General features: G+C 41.7%; 1 protein-coding gene across 1 annotated transcript; it reads right to left on the bottom strand.

The window, feature by feature from the left end:
* Positions 1–1,928: 1,928 nt before the first annotated feature.
* Positions 1,929–22,081, bottom strand: rcc2 (regulator of chromosome condensation 2). Its single transcript, XM_028582779.1, has 13 exons — positions 21,974–22,081; positions 19,178–19,394; positions 17,512–17,605; positions 12,993–13,136; positions 11,646–11,777; positions 10,525–10,613; positions 9,093–9,207; positions 7,684–7,850; positions 7,089–7,269; positions 5,362–5,467; positions 4,183–4,255; positions 3,981–4,058; positions 1,929–2,073 (listed from the first exon to the last, which is right to left on the bottom strand). Exons 2-13 carry the CDS (start codon positions 19,376–19,378, stop codon positions 1,969–1,971), a joined length of 1,485 nt encoding a protein of 494 aa, XP_028438580.1. The 5' UTR covers positions 19,379–19,394; positions 21,974–22,081; the 3' UTR covers positions 1,929–1,968.
* Between the last annotated feature and the right edge of the window lie 5,068 nt (positions 22,082–27,149).

Here is a 27,149-nt window from a genome sequence, read left to right as displayed (position 1 = left end):
AAATGGCAAAATGTGAAAACAAAAAGTTTTCAAATCTTGACCCAGAAAAACTAAAAGTTGCTTGGTCAATGGAAAGACAACACAAGGGTTAAACAGGGTTTCTACATGTTTCACAAAGTTAAATGTAAGACCTTTTTGAGACCATTATGAATGAAATTTAAGAAATCTCACAACTTCATTAAAAAAAGTCAGAAGTCTTGAGTCCAGAAACATTGAAACAACTCCCCAATTTACCTCATTGGCATTACAGGACGGTGTCTGGATCGGCTGCCGTATACAGTGCTGCTCATTAGTGTAGGAACCCTCACTAAAGTTGACTAAAAAGAGGAATAAAAAAGTAATTTTTTGGAAATTGATCTTAATGCCTTGATTTAAAAAGAGGAAAAATCCAACCTTTAAGGCCACCAATTTTCTTTGTGAATGAATAATGTAACATAAATAAATGTTCTTCCTTAAAATACAGGGGGCATAAGTCAGTCCACCTCTATGTTAAATTCCCATAGAGGCAAGCAGATGTTTATTTTTGTGATGTGATGATGTGGGAGTATGGTTAAGGGTATGTGAGGGTATTTTTTTTGGTCACTTTTTTAATAATGTCAATTTTGTCGCTTTTTCCGATGTTTTTCTTCTTCACCTTTTCCCAATTGTTTTATCACTTTTTTTAAACAAGTTTTTGTCACCTGTGGCGATGTTTCCGATTCTTTTGACACTTTTTTAAAAATGTTTGTAGCATTTTTTTTTGCAGCTTTTTCCAACATTTGTCACTTTCCAACATTCTTTTGTCAGTTTGGATATAGAAAGGGTCAAATTTAAAAAGGGTTAAAAAGCAATTAATACAAGATATAGAACATGTGGAGAAGTCAAGACAACAAAATCAATTCACATGAATCTTTATTTAACCATTTCAATGAAAAAAAATGAACCCAGAGAAATGTCACCATAAAAAAGAAAGCAGTACAGGCGAGAGGAAACCCCCCCTCCCTCCTCTGCTGTTTTTAAAACAACGACATGCCTTCGTTCCCGACACACCTTGATATATTTAGAGACAGTGCATTATCGGTTCTAAAAAGTCCTGACCTGCTTGTGAAACCGCTTTGAGCGTTGGAACGGTTATTACTCAAAATTAGAAAATAAAAAGCAAAGACAAGAACCTGGCGAGAGAACCGGGATCTCGGAAGAACAGACGTGTGCATCCTGGACGCAAACGCTGGAAGAAAAATTAAAATAAAAAAATAAGAGGAATGTAACCATCGAGTGGAGTGCACTAAACTCAGAAAAACAACTTTCCAAATCCTGATTGTAATCTGTGGCAGCTGCACATACACACACACACTCACACACACTCACGAACACACATATACACCTTTCTCATACTGCACTTAAAGTGATCAGCTGATCCTCCGAACAACACTAACAAGACTTCCATACCCTGAACGTACACGTAGAAAAAGGCACAGGTATGGAGTTATTGGTCTTTGAAAAACCCCCAGTTGGAAAAAGACTGAGGGTCCCGTTGTAGCACCCGTAAAATGTCACAAACAACTTTATCATTTCATATACTGCAACAAAGAAAAAAAAACCAACAGAACAAAACATGAATGTTTGGCTGTATTACAAAACGGGAAAGGTATTTTTTTTTTTTTTTTGAAATATAGGGAAGCACGACTCTACTACTAGGTGGGAAGTGCTTTGAGCAAACTGCTGCACGTTTACTCGCCGTGGGAAGTGAAGATATCTCGCCGTACGAGGAGTCTGTCCGTCTCCAGTCCCCCATTTTTCTCAGGTTTTCAGGTGTCCAAATCGGTGTAGAGCCAGCGTGCTGGTAGCGGAGATGTGTGCAGTCGTCCTTTTCCGAGCCTCAGCCGTCCCCACTGGTACGCCGGCGGTGGCTGCCGAGCATCGCCGGGCTGCTTCGGGGAGGTGGGGGGGGTCGGGGGTGGGGAGGTGTTGCTGTGGGGCCGCCCCCGGTCACAGCGTCCGGGGGTTGTACTCGGGCAGCTTTTTCAGTTTCTCCTTCTCCTGCTCGGTGTCCTGCCGGGCGATCACCAGGGAGTGGCAGTAGCCCATCACCACCTGCAGCAGCAACAACAACAACAACAAGGCACTCAGTGAGCTTTCTCCTAACGTACCGCTGTACGTTTCACGGCTTCAGCCAACTCCGACAAATCATCTCAAACACCAGGTCTGATAAATACACACATACCCCCTTTTTCCACCAAGGCAGAGCTGGTGCTGGTTCGGAGCCAGAGCCTATAGTTTCAAATCGGTTCTTTGTTTTTCGACCACCAAAAGCATCGGCTCCGAACCGGTAAATCGGGTTCTTAAATGGTGCGTTCTTTTTGTCCACCGAAGTCGATCTACGAGTCGTTTTCTGGAGTTACGAACCGGAAGTTGTAAAAAGAGCCCCTAAAAAGTGCTGTATACTGCTACCTATAGACATGTCTCTACAGTCTTATTAGGAGTTAAACATAGTGCTGTATACTGCTACCTATAGACATGTCTCTACAGTCTTATTAGGAGTTAAACATAGTGCTGTATACTGCTACCTATAGACATGTCTCTACAGTCTTATTAGGAGTTAAACATAGTGCTGTATACTGCTACCTATAGACATGTCTCTACAGTCTTATTAGGAGTTAAACATAGTGCTGTATACTGCTACCTATAGACATGTCTCTACAGTCTTATTAGGAGTTAAATACCACCTGATTAGTTATTTTGGAGCTTGTGCAGCTGAAATTGGCTAGAGACGCTCGGTTGCTTTGTGACAACAATGGCTTTAAGCCGAGTCTGGAGCAGAAAGCAGAGCAGTAGCCAACCCGCGGTTATTCGTTTTTCGACACGGATGTGACGTCACACTCGAGCTACTAGTCGCGATTACAAAACACAGAACGCACCATAAGTAGCACCAAATCAGAGGAGGAAGCGAGCTGCTTGCACTATAAAAGGCGAGCCGTGCGAACACGTTGGATCCTCCGAGTTTGGATGCCGATGTCGGTCCGCAAAGCCACGAACATCGATAGCAAAGCAACGTCCGCCATTGTTGTTGGTGTGTTTGCGTTTGGCGCCACCGCGCTGACGTTGCTGGGAAAGATGAGACGTTATACAGTGACGTAAGACCTGGCTCTGTGCCGGCTCTTCAGAACTGTGGAAAAACAAACCGGTTCTTTGGAGGCTCGTCGGTCGAACCAACTCCGAACCGGCACTAGCTCTAGCTCTGAACCAGCACCTGGTTCTTGTTGGTGGGAAAGGGGTAACAGAGGGCTCTCAGAGACACCACCGGGGAACCCTTTCCTTGAAGGTATCTACATAAGAGTGACATGACACTGTCATGAACACATGAACTCTAACCCTAACTTGTCATGACAAAAACTGAATGACACGTACTGACAGAAGATTTAAGTCATCAACGTTTATGACCGGTTTATAACGTTTAAGACATGTTCATGACCGTGTCATGTCACTCTTATGTAGATACCTTCAAGTAAAGTAACTCATGCTTGTATACGCGTGTGCGTGTGTGTCTTCACCGTGTTCACCACCAGCAGCAGCAGCAGCCATAAGCCCCGCCCACCGACTCTATACACGATGAGATTGGCCCGACAAGGGTTTGGTTTTTCCAGCTCGCGAGTCAACGGAGAGTGCCTGGACCGACCCTGGCTGCGAAATTAATTTGCTGCCACCAGGGTACGTCTACATTTCTAGGCTAGCTACACGCCTGATCGCAGCCAGTGTGGCCAGACAGATTGGATAACATGGACACCGAAATTAAAATAGCTTAGCTCCATGGGGCTTTGTGGCTATTCGGGGGGGCGCTTCTACGTGCAGTGTGTTGCCGTCGTTAATGTGGATGAAAAACCCAAACGGAGAGAGCCAACAGTTGTGTTTTTCTGCTGGATGTCTCAGTGTGGACATTCTCTAAGTGGCGTGGTTCGGAGCGGATCAGATCGGATCAGATCCTCCGACCGAGGTGTATTGACCTGCTCGATGTAGATGCCGTCCAAGGTCTTGACCTCCTGGGCGGTGGTGGAGGATTTGGGTTTGCTGTCGCCGTATCCCTGAAGGACAAAAAAAAAAAAAAAAAAAAAACACAATCAGCGTTGGGCTTCGGACTCTATCGCCGGTTTTTAATATCTGTAAACGGCGTGGCATCATTTCCTGTAAAGAGGCGCCGGGTCTTACCAGCTCTCCAAACGTGGGAGAGGGGCCCCAGCTGATCATACTCTCGTCTGCAGCGATGAGGATGCTCGTCTTCCTGTTAAAAAAAAAAAAAAAAAAAAAAAAAAAAAAACACAAAAACGTTGCGTCAGACGCCACACGGCGAAGAAGCGACTGCACCAGGGCTGCCACTAACTATTATTTCCATCCTTCGATCATCTGCATAGATGGCTTAGTTGTTCGGTTTATAAAACGTCAGATATCAATCTATCTTTTGGTCGACAAAATGTCAGAATTTAGTGGGGAAAAAAACTAAGATATTTAATTTAATTGTATATTGCAACGAGCAAACACTCACATCTGGGAATGTTTGTATTTGTTACTTAAATAAATATTACTCAACCCTTGTGTTTTCCCGTCGATCGTGCAATAGGGCTGTGCAATTAATCAAAATTTAATCGTGATTATGATTTCGGCTCCCAACGATCACAAAAAACAGGATAATCGAGAAAAACAATTATTTAGCTCATTACGTTTTGCAAGTGCGCCTAAACTCTTATTTTCTGTGTTCTGAATGAAAAAATTAAGTTTCAATAGGAAAAGTATTGAGGCAAAGTTCACAGTTGTGTTTTTTTTGGGTTTTTTTTTTAAACTGTTTTTCGTTTTAAAATCGTGTCAAATTATCGTGATTTCAATATTGACCGAAATAATCGTGATTATGTTTTTTTCCATAATTGAGCAGCCCTACCGTGCACTTTGGTTTTCTGGCTCAAAATTTTTAATTTAAACTTTCATCCTCATCGTTTTGGTTGTCTTTTTCGACACTCGTAGCTTTGTCCCTTTTTGTGGCTTATTTTTTTTCACGTTTATCGTTTTGTTTTTGGTCACTTTTACCTTGCCCCCACTGCTTAAAAAAAAAAAAAAAAAAAATAATCCTAAAAGAAAACACTGCTAAACAATTGATGGATTATCAAAATAGATGCAGATTAATTTAATAGTTGACAACAAATTGATTGACTGATTAATCTCTGCAGCTCTATTATTATTATTATTATTATTATCCAAAAGTGTCTGAAAACCCCCTGAATGTCCCTTTAGTGTGCGACAGAGTAATGTCCTTCGCACGGATGGAAAAAAAATAAGAAATAAAACACACTCGCCACGTCACACAGAGAGGTGCTAACGAGTAACGTTGGCACTCACCCACACGCCACGCTGCGGATCTTCCAGCCACACAGATCCTGCACGACTTTGGGGTACATGGTGGACTCTCTGGAAGTGTTCGTCACGCCCCAGAAAAACAGACCGCCTGCAAACACAACACGATCACACATCTAAGTACACAAGTACAGCGGCACACAAACAGCATCATTTACTCTCAGACATGACTCTGAGCCGACTTTATAGCCAATAGGTAAACCATCTGTGCAGTCAATCGATTTAAATATTTACTCAAGGAAGTATTACATGATTGTCCATAGTTTAACTCGCGATTCCTCGCACATTTATCGGTTCTAGATGTACTTCGAGGGCCACTAGGAGTTCGTAATGAGGCACAGCGGACTAGGGCTGCACGACGTTTTGTTTCGTCGTCTGCATTGCGATGTGCGCGTGGCGGGGGGGATGTGACGTAGCGTTAGTCCGAAGAGGTGCGTTATGGGAAGTGAAGCTCTCACGTGTGTAGAACAGTGTTACACATACTTCCCCCATGGGTAGTGAAGCTACAGAAGTCACTGTTTTATGGTCGCTGCAAAGATGTAATAACTCACCCGATTACCGATTAATGCAACGTTATCACGACGTCTCCCGACCATTTTTCACCGCAGAAAGCTGCTACCAGCCAGGCCAAAGCTAATATAGTTAGGCCGGCTACACACTGCCTGAGTGGCGTGTCAGCTGCGTGGCGTTTGCGTGGATTTTTCTTTAGTCTTTACCCACCAGAAACGTGTCTGACGTGGCGCTGCTGCTGCTAGGCTTGTCTGGACACATGTAGGTTTCCCATTGATAAAATGAAATACCACGTTAAACATAAACATATACTGATCCGATTAGAGCAAAGACGACGTCGGCAGTATTGACGGCAAAATAGGCTCCAGAATATTTCCTTCTGTATTGACGTGCAATATTAGAAAATTAATTTTTTTTTTTTTCCAAAGACAGACAGACATGTCTGTCTGTCTGTTTGTCAACATGTCATTTCTTAATATGTATTTGTGTCAACATGACACACAAACACCTTTTCCTATTCTATTTTGCCAGGAAACGCTTCCAACACGCTGGCGTGTCGCGTGATCAATAGTTCTATTTCTAGCGTGCACACACGTTTTCGGAGACGTGCGTGTCACGCGGGCAGCGTGTAAGCTCTAACCTGTTAACACGGGAGCCGAAATAAAAACCGACACGCCACGCAGCAAGTGTGTAGCCGGCCTCAGCCTAAAGAAACAAGGCGTCTGCCCAATTAAAATCAGGGTTCGGAGCCACGAAGCTGGAACGTAAAACTAATTTACAACAGCAGTCTGTTTGTGATACAACGTAATTTAAACTGATCTAAGTGCTCTTGGATACAGAGTTTGTCGCTTGTGTGTGTGTGTGTGTGTGTGTGTGTGTGTGTGACATGTAGGCGCTGCATGGACAGCAAACAACCAATCACAATCAATGTTGATCAATTTATCAAAACAACCAAAGCAGACCCCGCTAGTCGACCACAACCTGAAATTTGGAGGAGGAAGCGACCTGCATGCTTTATTAATATCATTAGCTTTAGCCTGCATCGATAGTATTGTATGAATACAATGGTGTCATGTCTCCAAAATCACTTCAGAAGAGCAGTCACAGCGCTTACCTTAATTGTGATCATTTTTAAACTAGACCACTATCTAACCGAGCCTACTTGAGTCAGACGGTGTCCAGAAATTGCGCTCTCGTCTTACCCATTTCACTGACCGCGAAGGAACACTGGTAGCCCGAACAGATCTGACTGGCGCCGCGTCCGGGAAAGTCAAACAGTTTGACAAGCCGAGGAACCATCTCGTCCTTCGGCTCCGTGTGACCTAGACGCCCGTAACCACCGAAACCCCAGCTGAACACGCGCTTCTGGGAGTCCAGCACCAGCTGCAAAAAACACAGACACATACACACAGTTTTAATGCTCCGTCTTAAAGGGTAACTTCTGGGTTTTTTTTTCAACCTGGACATATTTCCCAATGCGTTTGTGTCTAATTGACCGATGGCAACAACGATCGGTCCAGTATTAAGTGAGATCGCTGCAGTCGGCAGCGGTGAAACAAGCTACAGTGTAAGTTAATAGGACAATGGTATAACTTGTATTTACCTTCACAAAAGTGCTGGTTAAGCCACTGACAGACTCAGTTTAATATTAAGTAAGTGTCTGACAACATTATGGGAAGGATTTCTAAGGAGGTCGACCCTTCTGTTAAAAGACTAAGATCCTTGGCCTTCGGCCGAACCCCCGAAAATCTGGATTCGGTGCATCCCTAAATGAAACCAACGAGAGCACTTTCTCACCGTGTGGTTGCAGCCACAGGCCACATCTCGGACCACCACGTTGGGCACCGGCGTGACCTGGCCGTCCTTGGACTTCTCGATGAAGATGGCGACACGGCGAGGGATGAGTTCACAGTCGAACTCGATGCGCTGGGCGCGGGCTATGAACTTGCCGTCGCTGTTGTGACCTGCGATATAAGAGAGAGAGAGAGAGAGAGAGAGAGAGATTTATTTAGGGCGATATGGAGAAAAATCACACATGAGTTATGATAAATAATCACCAGTAATGTGGATATAATGACTAAGTGGAGTGAAAGCAAATAATAGAACAGCTAGAACAGTCTGGTAAGTTCAGAAAAGGACATCACTTTACTGTAATATGTACAGTGGCGTGCATAGGTTTACACACCCATGCTAAAGTTGACTGAAGAGGAATAAAAAATAAATAAATCATCTTTTGGAAAATGATCTTAATGCCTTAATAAAAAAAAAAAAATTAGGAAAACTCCAGCCTTTAAGGGCACCAATTTTCTTTGTGAATGAATAATGTATCATTCATAAATAAATAAATGTTCTTCCTTAAAATACAGGGGCCATAATTATACATACCCCTATGTTAGATTCCCATAGAGGCAGGCAGATGTTTATTATTAAAGGCCAGTTATTTCATGGATCCAGGATACTATGCATCCTGATAAAGTTCCTTTGGAATTAAAATAGCCCCCCCCCCATCATCACATACCCTTCACCATACCCCCACATCATCACATACCCTTCATCATACCACCCCATCATCACATACCCTTCACCATACCCCCCATCATCACATACCCTTCACCATACCCCCCATCATCACATACCCTTCACCATACACCCCCCCATCATCACATACCCTTCACCATACCCCCCCATCATCACATACCCTTCACCATACACCCCCCCATCATCACATACCCTTCACCATACCCCCACATCATCACATACCCTTCACCATACCCCCCATCATCACATACCCTTCACCATACCCCCCATCATCACATACCCTTCACCATACCCCCACATCATCACATACCCTTCACCATACCCCCCCCCATCATCACATACCCTTCACCATACCCCCACATCATCACATACCCTTCACCATACCCCCCCATCATCACATACCCTTCACCATACCCCCCCCCATCATCACATACCCTTCACCATACCCCCCCATCATCACATACCCTTCACCATACCTAGAGATTGGCATGGGGTACTATCCATAAAATCATCTCTCAATTCAAATCAAACCAGCTATTAGGCTAACCATGAAATAAAACCATGCCAATCTCTAAGCAAACAGAGACCTTTGGCGACACAGACGCCAAAGGTCTCCATTAAAACACTTTAAAACAGAGTGTCTGTCTGTCTGTCTGTCGTGAGCGTACCCAGCTGTCCGTACTCGGGGCAGCCGAAGGAGTACAGGTTTCCTTTGCAGTCCACCACCATGCTGAATTCGGCACCACAGGCCACCTTCACCAGCGGCTGGCCGTTGTAGCAAATCTACGAGAGCGAGAGAGAAGGAAGACATCAAGAAGCCACTCTAACAAGCTTCCTACGAAGCATCCATTTTCGGTGGCCCAAATGTAAACTTTTAAAAACAAAACAAAGAAGACATTTAATGCAACTGAACACAGCCTTATACCTGTAACACTTCCACCAATAAAAAAAGACAGAATGAGAATATATAATTATGTATTCAAATTGAAAACTAAAGTTCTTTGTAAACATTTATATTGTTTCACAATCTCTTCTTCAGTCTGTTACGATCTGTTGTGTCCAGAAGTGCTCACAGACAGGGTTGGAGGGCTACGGGTAGGCTAAGGCTAACTCCTTATTGGCTAATCTCGTTCCACTTCAGGAAATTCCACCAGATGCATGTATTGTTTTCTCTCGCACGACTATTTTCAGCGGCTCTGTGCAGAGCTTAGCACCGACCATTGGTTTAAAGAAATTCCAATAAACCAGAGCACGTTTTCCTCCCATCCCCCAGATGCTGTGTAGACTAGCAAGACCCTCCTTCAGCGCACTTTGGACGAGGGTCTGGCAAAGCGAGACTATATCCCCCCCCCCCCGACTCCTTTCCTGGTTCTCCTTCTCCATCAACAACATGAGATCAAGGAGAGGGTTAACTTCTCCTGCTCCAGATCTCCCACCGTGGTCAGAAAGAACAGGGGAGACTCTTCTCTCACTAGGACTCTAGAGTCGCTACTCGCTCCGAAGCTAATCGCCGTCACTCTCTCACTGATGCCTCTCTGCGCACACACACACACACACACACACACACACACACACACACACACACACGCTACGGCGAAAGCCCTGTGTGGAGCTTCCACAGAACCATAAATCACGCTTTAGACGTAGCCATATTTCCAAATCACTAGTTGGAATTAGAAAAAGATGTATTGCCAGGTAAGTAGCACATACGAGGAATTTGCCTCGGGTGAAGGTGCATACATATAAAACATATTTATACAATAATATGAAATAAACAAATAACACATAAATAGAACTATTTAACATTTAGAAAAAAAAAAAAAAAAAAAAATGTATAGCGTGAGTGCAGGGTGCTAAAAAGTTTGCTTTTAGGACTGACTTAATGTTGGGCCCTATGGAATCTGTCATAGCTATTTTAAATTCTCAATTTCACTATTCTGCCATGATTCTGTTATCACAGATATTATGGTGCTCTACATTAATGCTGCCATCGGTCTGAGACTGGCCCCACGGGGCTAAACAACTTTGTGGGGGAAACCCTGGAGCCCCATCTGTTCCCCGGCTCTACAGTGTGTGGCGAGTGCGACGGTGATGGCGTACCGGTGCTGGGCTGAGGACTGCGTCGGTCTGGTTGCCTTGGCCGAGTTGGCCCAGCTTGTTCTCGCCAAAAGAATATGCAGTGCCGTCCTCTGGGGGAGAAGAGAATGACATCAGCAAACACAGCAGCATATCACAACGCTCACATTCTGTCTGTTAATTAAGATCTGGACCAAAAAGATATCATGGAACAGGTTTCCCTGCCACGGCTGTTGATGAGTTTTCATCTTTGTACTATACAGGTATGTGTAATTGTTGTCTAACTCTGTGTGTGTGTTGTTGTTTTAAAGAATTTAAAAAAGTTGATTACATCATTTTTGGAAATCTGCTGTTAATGTCCAATGAAATCAAACAACTTCTGCATTAAATTATGACCCCAGAGTATGCTGCACTCAACAGATGACCAATTAAAAAAGGCACTAAGGGCCCTTTCACACCGATACGTATAGTGCAATCAGAGATGGTCCAATACCATTTTTTTTTCTTTCCAATATGGTATTAGTGTGCTAAAAAAATACACACATTTTATCATATTTTAACAGCTGTACACTACTATCACTGTATGGATGGGATATGATTGCTATCAGGTTAACTTCTGTGTAAAACATAAACATACATCTTTCTTTTATTGTCTAGTTTGACAGTCGGTCATAACGGAAAAAGAACAAAAATGTGTGTAATTAAGCTGAGGATTAGATGAGGTGAGCAACATATTGCCTGTTTGAGGGTATATTCATATGGTTTTAAAATTTCTGCTATATTTATTACATTGCTAATGTATTAGATTTATAGTGTATTTGTCTTGATTTTTGTATTTTAGAGTGCCTGTTAAGACCTGGCTAGGGACAACAGATGGAAACTAGCACTTGTAGCTAACTCTGGCTTGTTTACAGTAAGTAATTTGTCTGTTGATCAATGAGCATTGTCCCTATCAAATAAACAAACAAACAAACAAACTACTTTAAAAAGGAGATTTTCTTCGGGCCTAAATTACGTGGTATCGGATCGGTGAATAAACTCCAGCACTACCGATTCCGAGACCAGCGTTACAGGCGGTATCGGAGGCTTTTCCCGATACTAGTATCAGAAGACAGTAAACAGAACGTCGTCGGGGCTCAGCCTACCTGTGAGTGCCAGGGTGTGATTGCGTCCACAGGCTGCAGCAACAATCACGTGCTCCGCCAGGCCCTCGATTAACTTGGGAGCCTCCAGACGCTTGGTGTCGCCGTGTCCCAGCTGACCTTTCTCGTTGCGACCTGCAGAAGCCAGAAACCGAGAGCTCAGAGGTGGACGACTCGCGCCGCTCTAGCCTCAGACACGGACTACGTTTACATGCACGTATTATTCCGGTTGTTGCCCTTGTTCCCCCAAAAAGGCAAAATTAGGACTAATCTGTACACATGGCTAATGAAAGTAAATATTCCTCTAATATTCCCGCTTACATGCAGCCGTGCAAAACAGGATTTTTCTAAGTTTCCCAGCAGTGGAGGACTTGTTGGACCGTGTGAACACAGCGTCCCTCTTACATTCCTTCAACCAGCTTCTTAAAAAGGTTTGTGCATATCCAAAAACCTGTTTATATCCAAGTCTTTGATAATATTTAACGATAGCAGTGTTTCTGCCTTTTCTTTTTGGCCGTGCATCTCTACCGCAGCCCTGCAAACTGTCGGCTGATTGGTGTACAGTAGGGCTGCCACCTCTTAGTCGATTAGTCGACTAATCGGTGGTGTTGGTCTTAGTCGACTAAGATTTCTTTAGTCGACTAGTCATTTTTTATGCTTATTCATGCTTAATTACTTATTTCCAAGAAACTTCTGAGCACATTTATGGTAAACACAAGATTTAAAGTGGTGCTTTTGCAGGATTAATTGTGGAGAAACTCAGTTTTACAGATGGTTAATTAACTACATTTATATTGTGCTTTTCTAGTCTTAACCACCTCTCAAAGCTCACAGCTCTGTCAATTAAATCAACTAATCGATTAGTCGTCAAAATCGTATAAGTGTTAGTCGACTAAGGATATCTTTAGTTGAGGACAGCCCTAGTGTACAGCATCCATAGCAACGCACAGAGCTGACCGTAAGCCCTAAACAGGCGAGAGGCCGTAAACTGTCACAAACTGTAAAAGCCCTGATTGAGACGTAGATTTTAAATGCGCTGGATGTCCAAAGAATGCCTCTAAAACCTGAATAATAACAGCTTATCTCACATGTCTTAATCGGAAAATGCTATACTGAGAAAAAGGCCTTATTCTGTATATCCAAACAGAATATGACCTGTATCAAAAGGCGGAATAATATTGGAATATTAGTGTGCATGTAAACATACTCTGTGTGACACAAACATGTTTACAAATCCACTTCCTTGAAGTCAGTAATCCCAGCTGTATTTCCTGGGTATCAACTCGTAACCGTACACAATATTTTAAAATCAGGAACTTCATTTGCGGCTGAGTGCAGCGCGTCACTTACCCCAGCTCCACAGCTTGCCCTCGGTGGTCATGAGGAGACTGTGCGCGGCACACGGACCAGACACCACACAGCTGACCTGAATATCATTCAGGCAGCCGTAGCGGTGAGGACCCCACAGATTCTGGCCCAGGTTGCGAAAAGCAGCTGCAAAACAGACACAGACCACACATCATATGAATCATTAGGTTATCCATTTAAACACACACACACACACACACACACACACACACACACACACACACACACAGTTCCTTGAGCACTGTACGAGAGGAAATCATAATGTAATGCATCCTCGTAAACCAACCAAAGCCTCATACTTACCACTAAGGTTCTGACTTATTCTTTAAATAAAGGGGTTTATATTAGTGGGGTCAGGGTTCTCCTAATCCGCGATTCGAAGTGATTTTAAGGTCACGAGGGACAGAGAGAAAAAAAATACTCTGGGAATCATGCAGATCATGCTTCTGATTTCGAGCCAATTTCGCAATTTTCGATTCAAAATGGAAATCAAGACACCCTTACTTTATATTCATATACATTAAACTGAAATCTGCACTCTCCGTGCCTGCAGTCTAGCCTAGACTTTAAGGGCCGCAATGGAGAAAAAAAATAAAAATAAAAAAAGTTTATTGCGATATCGTAATAAAGTCACAAGACTTGTTTTCCGGATATCATATCCTGATTAACTAGAGTACTTTAAGCGCACGTATTCTGCGTTATAATTCATCACATCACTCTTCATGTCAATAGTACTATGATGAGCTGTTAGTTACTAGAACCAAGCTAGATCACTCCAAAAAATAAAAATAAAAAAATCACAAGATTAAGGCTAAATTCAGACTGCAGGCACAAGTGGCCCAAACCTGATTTATTATGGGTCAAGTGACCAGGTCAAACTTCTTCAGAAGTAATGTGAACACTCAAAACTTGCCCAGATCTGATTTTTTCAAAATCAGATTCAGATCACTTCCATATGTGGTCCTGAATCAGATCCAGGTCTGATCTTTTTCAATCTTATTTTGTGCATGCGGGTCAGTTCGAAACCGCACAACAGTTCACACTGGAATCTGATGAAGGCCACATTTTAAACGTGAACAGCCATACAAGAAATCTGATCGGAGCAAAAAAATCCAAATTAAGCATTAAGACTTGCGGTGTGAACGTAGCCATAGTCTCCATTTATTTGAAAACAAAGGCGGTTCCAATCAAGACAAACTACTGCTACACTTCCACCAGAAGTGCTGAACATACCCAACCAAGCCTTTATATGCAAGCACACTAGAAAACAATGATTGGAAAGTGTTTTGGTGCTTTGGTAGTCGCAGCATCTCGCCCATCCAGAGATAGTCTTTGTCTATGCAGCTGCTCCGGCTGACACCCCCCACCCCAACCCCCCTCTAGTCTCAACAAAGCAGAGTTATCAGCGCGTACCAGAGTGGAGAAGCGAGGGTGGAACAAGGCAGAGCACAGCCTACCCCAGGCATCAGCGGGCCAACACGCATACATATGAAAAGACATTACTGTCACAATCCATTAATGGGATCTCACCGGGCTTTTAATCCATATGTGGCTTGTGCATACCCAAACAAAGAGACACATACGCCCTAACATGTGGTCACCCTGAAGCTTGATTTATGGTTCTGCGTTGAAGCTACACTGTAAGTACGCAAGTAGGCACACGTAGATAAATTACGGACCCTACGCTGTAGGCGGACGTACACCCCCGCAGAAACGCAACTACACGCGTTCCGCTCGGTAGCGTCGCATTGGTCTCTACTCATTTCCGGGAGTTTTCTTCTACCGTTTCAGCTGCCTGTGGAAACCCAGCGTCAGAAAGAAAGAGAACGAGTGTATTTCCTTGTTTATTGAAAGGGGGGCCTTTAACGGGATGGGTTGCACTGAACATCTTTTAAATCACGACCAATCAATGACCAGGTCACCTTGTTAAGACCCCACACTACTTCCTGAAAAGTCTTCACAGGTGCATCTTAAAAAAAAGCCACCAGGCCAATGTAGACACATTTATCCAAGACAGAACCTGACGTTAACTACTAACTTTACTTTGAATACTAACTTAACTAAATACATTACTTTACTACATCCATACCCAAAGGAAAAACTTTCCCCCAAGACTCTCGGACACTTTATTATCACATCTAAATTGTTACTTTAAATGCAATTGCGTAGCTGAGATACAGTTAGTGAAGACGCGTTTTGGCTCTGCACAGACCATGGTACCAAACATAAACTCCATACACACACACTGCACGCAGTCACTGCACTGACTGTTTGCCAAGAAACAGTTCCAGCATGTAACTGCCTGTAAAACACATTGACTCCTGTTCAAAAAGGTGACAGCTGCACTTGCTTTAAGTTAAGTTTCAAAATGTTATCACAAAAAAAAAAAAAAAAAAAAAAAAAAAGCATTTCTTCTCACTGAAAAGGAGACACATGGCTTTACCATGCCAACGGCTTTCTTCTCTTGGCTTTAGAGATGATAATAGCTAGGGCTGGGTTAAAATAATCCATTCTCCAATTAAAATCAACCTTGGTTTGAGTGATCCGATATCGATCTTTTAGGGGGCTTTCGGACATCAAAGTCCGAACAAAGGTCCGAGCCAAGGTTCCCAACCATCTCTCTCATGCACACTAAGCGCTGAGCGGAGCTTCCCCGGTCTTCTAACACGAAGATAGCCTTGCTTTCACACTAGAAACAAACCGGACCCTGATTCAGTTTGGTTCGGACCGTGGTCCGGGGGAGGCTTCACACCTCTAATTTTGGTTTGGATCAAACTAATAAGTCCGGACCAAACGAGGTAGATGTGAAAGCCCCCTTAATACACGCCTTTTCACCGTGGATGTATAACCGACAACAAACTTTTTGGGGCACAATTCTCAAAGTGCTCATATTAGGGTTCATAATTGTATTTTAGAGGTTATATCAGAATAGGTTTACATGGTTTAAATTTTCAAAAAAAAAAAAACAACCATATTTTTGTTGTACTGCACATTGCTGCAGCTCCTCTTTTCACCCTGTGTGTTGAGCTCTCTGTTTTAGCTACAGAGTGAGACATCTCACTTCTGTTCCATCTTTGTTGGGAGTCACACATGCTCAGTACCATGTAAGGACTACTAGCCAGTCAGGAGCAGAGTATGAGGGCGTGTCCTGACAGTACCTAGGTAAGGACTACTAGCCAGTCAGAAGCAGAGTATGAGGGCGTGCCTGACAGTATCTAGGTAAGGACTACTAGCCAGTCAGAAGCAGAGTATGAGGGCGTGCCCTGACAGTACCTAGGTAAGGACTACTAGCCAGTCAGAAGCAGAGTATGAGGGCGTGCCCTGACAGTACCTAGGTAAGGACTACTAGCCAGTCAGGAGCAGAGTATGAGGGCGTGTCCTGACAGTACCTAGTAAGGACTACTAGCCAGTCAGAAGCAGAGTATGAGGGCGTGTCCTGACAGTACCTAGTAAGGACTACTAGCCAGTCAGGAGCAGAGTATGAGGGCGTGTCCTGACAGTACCTAGGTAAGGACTACTAGCCAGTCAGAAGCAGAGTATGAGGGCGTGCCCTGACAGTACCTAGTAAGGACTACTAGCCAGTCAGAAGCAGAGTATGAGGGCGTGCCCTGACAGTACCTAGTAAGGACTACTAGCCAGTCAGAAGCAGAGTATGAGGGCATACCCTGACAGTACCTAGTAAGGACTACTAGTCAGTCAGAAGCAGAGTATGAGGGCGTGCCCTGACAGTACCTAGGTAAGGACTACTAGCCAGTCAGAAGCAGAGTATGAGGGTGTACCCTGACAGTACCTAGGTAAGGACTACTAGCCAGTCAGAAGCAGAGTATGAGGGCGTGCCCTGACAGTACCTAGGTAAGGACTACTAGCCAGTCAGAAGCAGAGTATGAGGGTGTGCCATGCTAGCAGCTAGGTGAGCATTATAACGTGTGTTCCAAAGTGACCACGTTGGTCTCTGAAGTAAAGGCTGGACTACAATAGAGCTGTTTGGAGCAGTTGGTGAACAGTGTTTTCTGTTGGAGATGGTTAGTCCATTTGGGGGGGACTTTGGGCTTTTTATTCACTTTGTAAACCTATAACGTTCACAAAAAAAGAAACATAACACAATAAAGGGAAAAAGCCAAAAGCATAATATGAGCAGTTTAATATAAACATGAACCTGGTGCATTATAAAGCAATATTTCAGGTCTCTGGGAATCTCTTTTGTAGCCACGCAAAATTGGTATTGTAGCTGAAATTTCCCTAACCTCAATGATATTGAATCGAATAAGAAATTTAATCAAATCGGGAACTTGTAAATCGGTACTGAATCGGGAAATCCTTGGCAATACCCGTCCCAAATAATAGCTATAAGTTCAAATGACTTTTATAGGATACATATTTGACCATTGCTAGTGTGAAATCCATGCAGTAGTAACGTTTGGCTGCCGTTATCAGCCACAGGTATCGGTCCTACTGTAGACCGGATTCAGACATTTGATATAAAAAAATAAAAAGATTCTACCTTGTTGTTTGGGCACCTCCTTTCGTCCAATCAAATCCCAGTTGGTTGCTCCAAAGATGAGCAGTTGACCTTTCACCTTTGAGCCCTCAAGTTTCTGTAGAAAAGGACAAAATGAGGTCAAAGAAAAAAAACTGGTTATCTTCTGCACACACGCTGAAGGATGTCCAAACAGCTGACATGTTGCAGGTTAATTCACCAGGTTCCCTACATGTGGGAGAATAGCGCCGACACGCGCTTCACACCGCGAGCGGGTACACGCCACACTCGGCGGAGAAGTTGAGAGGAAGGAGAACGAGAGCGTGCTGGTATGTTGTCAGTTAATTGTAGCGTTGACCGGCACGAAATCGCCATATGTCACACTGACCTGCCGGTCACCGGTCACGGGCGAGCACGTGAAAACCGGCCAATTCCGGTCACCGGCCGGTCTATCGGTGCATCTCTACTGATTTTTAATCACTATACTGTGTGTAACTATCCTTCTGCAATCATATTTAAAGAATCCATCCTTGCAGACGGCCCTGTGGACATAAGTACGCTTTTTGAAGAAACTAAGTGTGCAGCAAAACTCATCCTGGGCAGAATATTCACTTTTATCAGAAAGCAGATAAAAGATGTTGAAGAAAACTAAATTCCAGGCCAAGGGTCAGACTGTCCTCCATCAAGAGGAAAACACTAAAACATAAACACACGTGCAGATTTGTAAAGAAAAATAAGAGTAAACGACTGACTCGCTGACTGGAAGTCATCACAATGTGGTACGAATTCAATATTCTGAGTTTACGAGCTACACGTTTGTTTTCTTTTTTATCAAAAAGGAAATCAAACAACGGGTGCACACACTTTCCACCTCTGCATTTGATTTATTTGTCGACATTTCTGTCGACAAATAATAAATGGACACGCAATAGTCTTGAGAAACGTCGACAAATAAACTAAATGCAGATGTGAAAAGTGTGTGCCGGAATCAGGTTTTTTATTCTATATGGATCTTCGGCAGATTTAATTCCCGGCACCACTAATGAGACTAAGAACGTGGTGTGCATGTTGCAGACTATTCATCTCTCTTTTTAATAGTTAAGTAATTGTCACACATAAACAGGGTTTCTACGGGTTTTACCAAATCAAATTTAAGACTTTTTAAAAGACCATTATGAATGAAATTCAAGACCTACGGTATATCACGACATAAAAAAAAAACAAATCCCCCGATTTCCTCAATGACATTACAGGACAGGACGGCTAGATTGGCTGCAAACAAAGTTGCATGTTGGTCTCATTTGTAGTCCCAATACAGCGAATTATATTTGGACTAGCGAAAGAAAGAACTACAACACCACAGAATAAAAAATTAAAAAAAGAACATTGTAAAGCGCTGCGGGAACCTTTCACTGAGCATTAGACATTGCGTTACACTGACGTAGGAAAATTAAGACCTTTTTGAAAATTATTTAAGACCTAGAAAACAATACTTCAGCAAATTTAAGACAGAGGTTTAAAATGTTCATTTTGAAAGATTTGACTTTAAAAAGACCCCGCGGAAAGCCTGATAAAAATGGGATGCCATACAAAAAGATACACGTTTTAAAATTAAAAATACAATTCTGGTAGTTGTCTTAAAATAGCCAACTGGCAGCGCAAGTTTTAAAACCGAGTGCATCAAACCCACTATTTTCTCTTTGACGTCGTCTGCCACAGTGACGGGCTGGAGACCAGACTTGGCAGAGAGCTTTCCCGGTTTCTTGTTGTTTTCCTGTTCGTAATCAAACTCATCGTCGCTGCTGAAGTCCCTCTCTTTCCTCTTGCCGCTGGCCCTCTTCTTCTTCACCCCACCGTTCCCTGAGACGTCTGTCACCTTCGTACGCGGCATGTTTTCAATCCAAAAGCTGTTTGTGGGAAAGAGTTTGTACACAGAGAGAGAGAGAGAGAACAACACCAGTGTTATTAGGGCCGCACGATATGAGGAAAAGGTCAAATTGCGATTATTTTGATTGACATTGCGATAAGGTTCACGATATCAGAGGTGGAATGATACATTTTTTTGGATCATCATTCTCATTGAAACAAAGATGAACTATAGTCATGTAGTGTGATTTTTGCAAGAATCTGTACCAAACAAAGATGATTTCTTTTGTTTATCAGTGTTTTTTGCCCCCAACGGTGCCTTCCAGGCAGGCACTGGTTATGGCTACGTTTACGGTTAAGGTTAGGTGCCTTGAAGGCGCCGGTCGCAGCGCTGCCTGGAAGGAGCAGTTAGCATTTCTTTTAGTCTGAAGGATGGGATTTGTAGGCCCAGGACGTCTCTGCAGCCCCCACAATACTTCATTCAGAACGGTAAGACACATATTTTGCAATTAACAAATATTGCGCCCCCTCCCCCTTATTAATGCGATTTGGATATTGCACTAGTCCATATTGCAATTTGGATAAAATTGCGATTAATTGTGCAGCCCTAAGGGCGCCTGGATAGCTCAGTTGGTAGAACAGGCACCCATATATAGTGCTGCATGTCATTCTCCCCCCCCTCTCTCCTTTCATGTCTTCTGCTGTCAAATCAAAATAAAAGGCTGAAAATGCCCAAAAAATAACCTTTAAAAAAAAAAGAAAATTGTTATTGGCTGCAAACGGGAGACATTTGAGGCTGTGGTGGGAGAGGATGTCACTGAAAAAACTCTTATCTATCACGGTTAACCACTTCATCACTTAGTGTTTGATAAGACTCGTATACATCACAACGCTGCACCAAGTGCAACTTGCACAGACATAGGTTTTACTTTTATTAATACTATTTATTTAAGCAGTTGTACATTTTTATTCCCAACATGTAAATATACATTTGTACATTCTCCACTTTGTATTTTTTAAATCTTCATTTTTTGAATATTTGTTTTTATATTCTATCCTGTTTATTATTTCTTGGAGACTCTGTATGTGTGCTGTGTGTCTGAGTTTCCCATTTTGGGATCAATAAAAAAATATATCGTGTAATTCAGACTGTAACTGTACTTGATATAAAAATATGCAATATAGTTGTTGAATAACAGCATAAGATACTACTTGCGGTAAACAGATAAAAGTGAACATTGAATTGAACATAAAAGGTAGCACTAAAAAGAAGAATGGTAATTACATTTTGAAGTGCAGTTTTCTACTTATATTTTCTTTCAACCGACACAAAAAACTCTAAGTGCCTTTTTATGATACGCAGCAGTCTTTCGCCATGCGTTTATTGCGCAAGTTGATATTGCAATGACAATAAAAAAAACGGTTTATAGCACACATCTACGTGAAATAAATAGTTTTATTATTTTATAATTTATTTTTCCGCACTTTTGGTTCAACCTTCTCCAACTAAAAACGGACAGCTGTCCCAGTTTCTGCCCGTTATAGGAAAACAGTTGTTTCTGATGAACTTCGGCTAGCATTTTACTTCTTTTTTCTTTAAATGCTAAATTCAAGTCAATTTAGCTCAAGAATAATTTAAACAGGACTGCATCTCTAGTAAGTATGAATTATAGAAGCGTGTTTATAGAAAGAAACAATTAGGAAGTAAAAATAAAATAATCTAATTTGTTTGATGCGCAAAAATAAAAACTGGCTGACGTTACATTAAATACGTAGCACGTCAAATAATAAATACTATGAACACACACACACACACTTATTCAAGTTGTCTGTATGTGTTTACCGTTATTGTATGTGTCTTTGAATAATAAAGTTTTAATAAAAAAAAAAAAAAATAAAAAAAAAGGAGACCCTACACATATGTCAATGACCCTACAGTGCGTCTTTAAATGGACCAACGTTCGAAGTAGTAACGTAAGTTTAACGTTACTATACGTAATCCAAGCCTGGTTACCTCTATTTTCAAGTACCGGCCATTGAAATTGAAAACGTGGCCACTTTTCTCAAATTACCTTCTTCAATGACAGTCAAATCATTAGCCAACGGAAACAAACTGCCAACTAAAACATGTAACTGGTGTCCGTCTGGTAGCTAGCGTTAGCTGCTAGCTAGCTTCATTAGGCTAAGCAGCTAACGCACTGCCGTTCTTTGTTCACATAATGGTTAGGTAGCAAGCTAGCTGATGCGCTAACGTCCCTAACACAAGTTACATAGTTAGCCGCTACACTAACACGCTAGGCAAAGGCTGTGCGTTATATAAAAACAGCAAATTCTCAGAAACCCAGACTTAAATAAAGTTGCGCAAGAATTGCAAAATAACTGACTGATAGGGTTAATTAAGCTAACGTCCCCCCAGTTACTGTAAGCTAACAGGCAGTCTAAATAAAGCCATGGAAACTAACGTTACATTAAACGATGCTACACGACAAAAAAACTTTTTCAATCTTTTCAAGATTGGACACGTTTTAAGTTTAGCGTACGCAAGTTACAATGTCTGTGATTTCGAAAAAATATATAAGTGTAATTTCGTAAAGCTACGACTAAATAAATGTAACGTTACCGGTGATTTCCTGATTCAGCAGCTCTCTGGCCGTCTCCGGTTTGATTGATTTGAACAAAAGAAGCTGCAGTCTGCTTTCACACCACGTGGTTGGCATTAAGTATTCATACAGGAAACCAAGCACTCACCAATACAGCTGGACGCAGAAACCACACATCCGTACGGCAGAGATCCGTCTTGTATAAAGTAATTGAGTAAAAGTACTAGTATCTTACCAGAAAATGACTTTGGCAGAAGTTATTAATAGTAATAATGTATACTTTATTAATCCCACAAAGGGGAAATGACAATGTTTTCACTCTGTTGTTATTATAATACACATTACACACAGGCCTGAATTACACACACACATGCTCAGTACCTAGTAGGGCTGCTTTCTTAGTCGATTAGTCGACTAATCGGTCGTTTTGGTCTTAGTCAACTTAGATCTCTTTAGGCCATTAGTCGTGTTTGATGCTTTTTTTCATGATGAATGACTTATTTCCAAGAAATCGTACGAGCACATCTCTGGTAAACACAAGAATTAAAGTGATGATTTTGCATGACTCTTTGCGGAGAAACTCAGATTTACAGATCTGTCATATAAAACGACTAATCGATTAGTCGATACAATTGAATGAGTGTTAGTTGACTAAGAATTTCTTCAATCGAGCACAGCCATAGTACCTAGATACTAATGGAGAGATGTCATAGTGAGGGGGGGCTGTCCATTAAGAGGCACCCTGAGCAGTTGGGGGGTTCAGGGCCTTGCTCAAGAGTACCTAACCTCAGCAGTGCCCAGGAGGTGAACTGGCACCTCTCCAGCTACCAGTCCACCACCATCCTTTGGTCCGTACGGGGACTTGAACCAACAACCCTCCGGTTCTCGGCCCAACTCCCTTCTTCCTACTGACTGAGCTACTGCCACCCCCTAAAGTCACCTTTTGGAATATTTCTTGAGTAAAAGTCTTAAAGTATCTGATATGTACAAAGATATCAACAAAGAGAAGAAAAAAACAAACAGAAACAGAATAGCAAAATGTAAAAGCAAAATGTAGCCCATCGGAGTAAAAGTAGGCTATTGCCTAGGCCTACATTTTAGGTATTTTATGTAATGTAGGCTAGTCCGGTAAAAGTAAAGTTTCCAAAAATATGAATAGTCTAAAGAAGTAAAGTACAAATACGTTAAAATTCTTACTAAGTATTTATACTTCGTTACATTACAACACTGTGGACCCCAGGAAGAATAGTTGTAACACTTAACAAATCTATCAAAACTTGGAATGCTTACAAAAACTTACAAAGATACCTAACAGCTACAAGTGTATGCACTATACCCTATTATACTTTATCGACAGGGGTTGATAGGTCAACAGCCAGCCACAAATAGTCTATAAACAAAGCATCAGGCTGTTTTTGAGATTTCACGTGAACAACGGTTAAAGTTACTCAGGCTACAGAAGAATACCATCATTCCTCCGTTCAGTTGGGCCTAAGTGACGCATCCCAAGCTTCCATCCTTAACCGTTTAGCCAGCAGCGTGTTAGCATTTGAACAAAGTGCTGTGTGTCCACAGTGTGTGCAGACTGTAGTTACAGTATTGCCTGAGGCCTTTTGGAGGAGCAACACTCAGGTTTTAGTTTGTGATCTCCCTGCAGGGGAAACGGCCTCTAACATGTTCCGTTTGAGCTTCAACTTTACTCGGCAAACAAGAGTGTATCGGGAGTTGCACCTGGAATCGCCTCCAGCCTGATAATAAACTTTTGCTATTAAGTTGTGAAAAGGGGGAAGTGAAAAACATGCAGCTGTTACTTGCATCTATTCTGACTAAAACCAAAGGATGCAGCCAATGGCCAAGTGTGACTTTTGCTCAAGATGCAAAGGCTTTATACTGTCAGCTATTCCATCAGTCAATAGATGATCTCTCTCACGGGTTAAAGATGACACAAGGGCTAACAAACAGCCATGTACTGTATATCAGCTCTTCCAATCTCTCCACTGCTGGCTGTTCCAGTTTAATGGGAGAGAGGAGCAAGAGGGGTTAGGATGGCCTCTGACGAGCTGTTACCACCACCATCTTCAGCCAGAGAGGACATTATTTCTTCAGCTTCTTCTTGCGTTGTCACCCCGGTGGGAGGTGTGCCAACAGGGCTTGCAGCAGGTGAATCGGTCGTGCTATTAATGTCATCGCTACACAATTTCTTAGTGAAACCAAAATCAATTAAACTGCCTTGTTTTCTTTTTGCCATGGCTATATGACTCTAACTGCAGAATGGATTTCAAGGACTTGCTCATGACAAGAACAGCATGTATAGTTAGTTATCTTTATTGAAGTGAATTAGATTTAAATCGCTGTCATGCATGAATGAATGATATTTTTGCAATTTTACACATAATAATCTATTATGATCACATTACACAAAACTGAAATTGAACGTCAAAATGACACACTGTTAATATTTTGATTTTTTGATTCTCAGTGTTGTCCAGCAGAGAGCAGCATAGACAAACTCAAAACACTGTCATTTTTAGACTTGGACGTTAACCCTTGTGTTGTCCTTGGGTGAAATTTGACCCTTTTCCAAAGTTTTTTTATATCAGAAATATGGGTTTCTTTCAACCTAATTGCCCAAAAATAACACGGATGCATCCATGTATGTCGCAAGTAAAGTGAATGATTCCTTTTGTTGCATTTTTAGAGTAGGCTCTTGGTAGGCGGTGTCTGACGATGCCGGTTGGGGGGTGTGATGAACAGTGGCGATAATATTCACGATAAAGATAATGGAACAGTGACTACAAATGGTAGTCGTTGTCAAAGGCCTTTACATCTCTATGGAAACAATGTTAACTGTTTGTTGTAACATTAACACATTTGTTAATGGATGAATTAAAGATAGATTCTGCCATCCCCTCTCTGCCAATATTATTTGCATAACATTATTACTTTTGGCCTTTATTTTGATAGGACAGCTGAAGACGTGAAAGGGGAGAGAGTGGGGGGGAATGACATGCAGCAAAGGGCCACAAGTTCGAATTGAACCCCATCATTTATTTTTGATAACATAACTCACAGTTCAGATATCTGTACTAATTTAACAAGAGGAGCCAGTAGGGGGCAGATGATCGCACCTTTACCAAAATCCAATAACCTGAAAAAAAACTCTCATTTATAGAGCAAGTTCTTTGTGGAATAAAATAACCAAGTAACATTCGTTTTATCACAGGAAAGGTATATTTTAAAAAGAAAGTCAAATCTTACCTTCACTTAAATTATTTATCATGAGGCTTCTTATTGTGTGATTAAAAATATTTGTATAAATATAATTTGCGCCATGTAATATATTGTAATATATAACCTTTTTTCAAGATATTTCTCTATTTGCTTGGTTTGTCATTGTTTTTATTTAATTTTAATGTCTTTTTTTGTTATCAAGTTCTGTAAGCAGATGTTGTATTTTCTTTTCTTCTCTGTATATGTTGTGAAATGTTTTAATATTGTCTGATTAAATGCTGTTTTGGAGACTAGCTGGTCGTCTAGGTGTCAGCTAATGGGGATCCTTATAATAAATACAAATAAGAAAAAAAACCTGCGGCCGCTGCAGCAAGGACTGAGCATCTATACATGGGGCGCACGCTCTACCAAGTGAGCTACCCAGGCACTCCAAAAGGTGGTGAAATGATGATGAAAACGCTATTGAACTGACAATTCTCTGGAGGTTCATCACTACTAGAGACACCTTCCACATTGTCACACTGTTTTCACAATTTCATTTGATACGCCTACGTTTTTTAAGCCAAGGACCCCTTAATTGAAAGAGAGACGGATCAAGGACCCCCTACTACAAATATTGTATAAAATGAAGTTGCATATTAATCTGGTCCTACAATAACTTTTAGGGCAACCTAAAGCATTTATAGATACCGTTTTTGCATAGAATACTAAGCTATTCATATAGCCTAATAATTGTTGGCATACTTTTATAAATCATATTTTAATGTTAACCCTTAAATGTGAAACAAATGTGGAACATTCAATCCTTTGGGATGAACTGTATCTGTGGATGGCTACCTTAGTGACTACATTACTTACTGGCCAGTAAGCCTACCATCAGTGGATTTATATTTGCTAATAATATGTTGGAATCATGTTAGACTTTTTAATATTTGAAAAAACTTTCAAAAATTAACAATAATTTGGAGGCTTAATTTGGAGATTTGTTGAAGATCCCTGGCCTACATTGTTACTAACAAATATAGATACCGGCTGTTTTTAGTAGAAGTCTTGACTAAAGCAACTTTTATGAAAATAAGTACAAACATCATACAAAAATCACCACTTTATCAAATAAGAAACCCAAGAAAGGACGGATGCAAACTTTATTTATACTTCACATTTAAGACACAGTGCTTCACATTGACAAAAAGGAAACTAACAAACAAACAATATATACATACAAATATACACACATACTGTGAATAAATAAATAAATTAACAGCACAGATAAACAACAGCTACTACTCCCCAAAAAAATCTGCTTTGAGATCAGGTGACTCGTTTAAAAAACTACTAACTAAACTATTCTTATTTATTTTTTTAAGATGATTTTTTGGGACTTTTTTCTTTATGAGATATAGACAGATATGAAAGGGAGGAGAGAGAGGGGACGATACGCAGCAAAAGGGCCGTGGGTTGGGTTCGAACTACCAGGTAAGAGGTCGCCCCCCAAAAAAACTATTTTTAATAGAGTTTGTCCAATGCGTATTTTTTACAAATAAGAAAGCAAAAAAAGAAACTGTACTATTCCTTTAAAGGTGCCCTGCCACACGTATTTCATGACTTTGTGGTGATGTCTGAAGTTCTACCCTGGACTCTGTAAAACATTTTTGTGGAAAAAATGCCTTGGTTACCTTGTTTCAAGCCATTCTAGCGCGGTATAGAAAGCCTATAGGAAGACTCAGCTCGATTTGTGCCAGTTCTCATTAATATTCAACGAGCTAAGCTGCTTGACTCTGATTGGCTAACAGCTAGCCAATGAGAGCCTGGCTATCAGCATCCTTTACCCAGCCCAACTGGGCGAGCTCATGAATAGTAATGAGCTCAGGCAGTATGATGTCAGACTGACCAGCTGTTGTGATTGGTCTGATTTCTCTGCTTATTTCTTTTCAGTGGCTAGAGGTGACAGAGGAGGTAGCAGTT

This window comes from Perca flavescens, chromosome 7 (assembly GCF_004354835.1).
Source record: "Perca flavescens isolate YP-PL-M2 chromosome 7, PFLA_1.0, whole genome shotgun sequence".
Classification (NCBI taxonomy): domain Eukaryota; kingdom Metazoa; phylum Chordata; class Actinopteri; order Perciformes; family Percidae; genus Perca; species Perca flavescens.
This window is presented reverse-complemented; position numbering and strand designations above follow the sequence as displayed.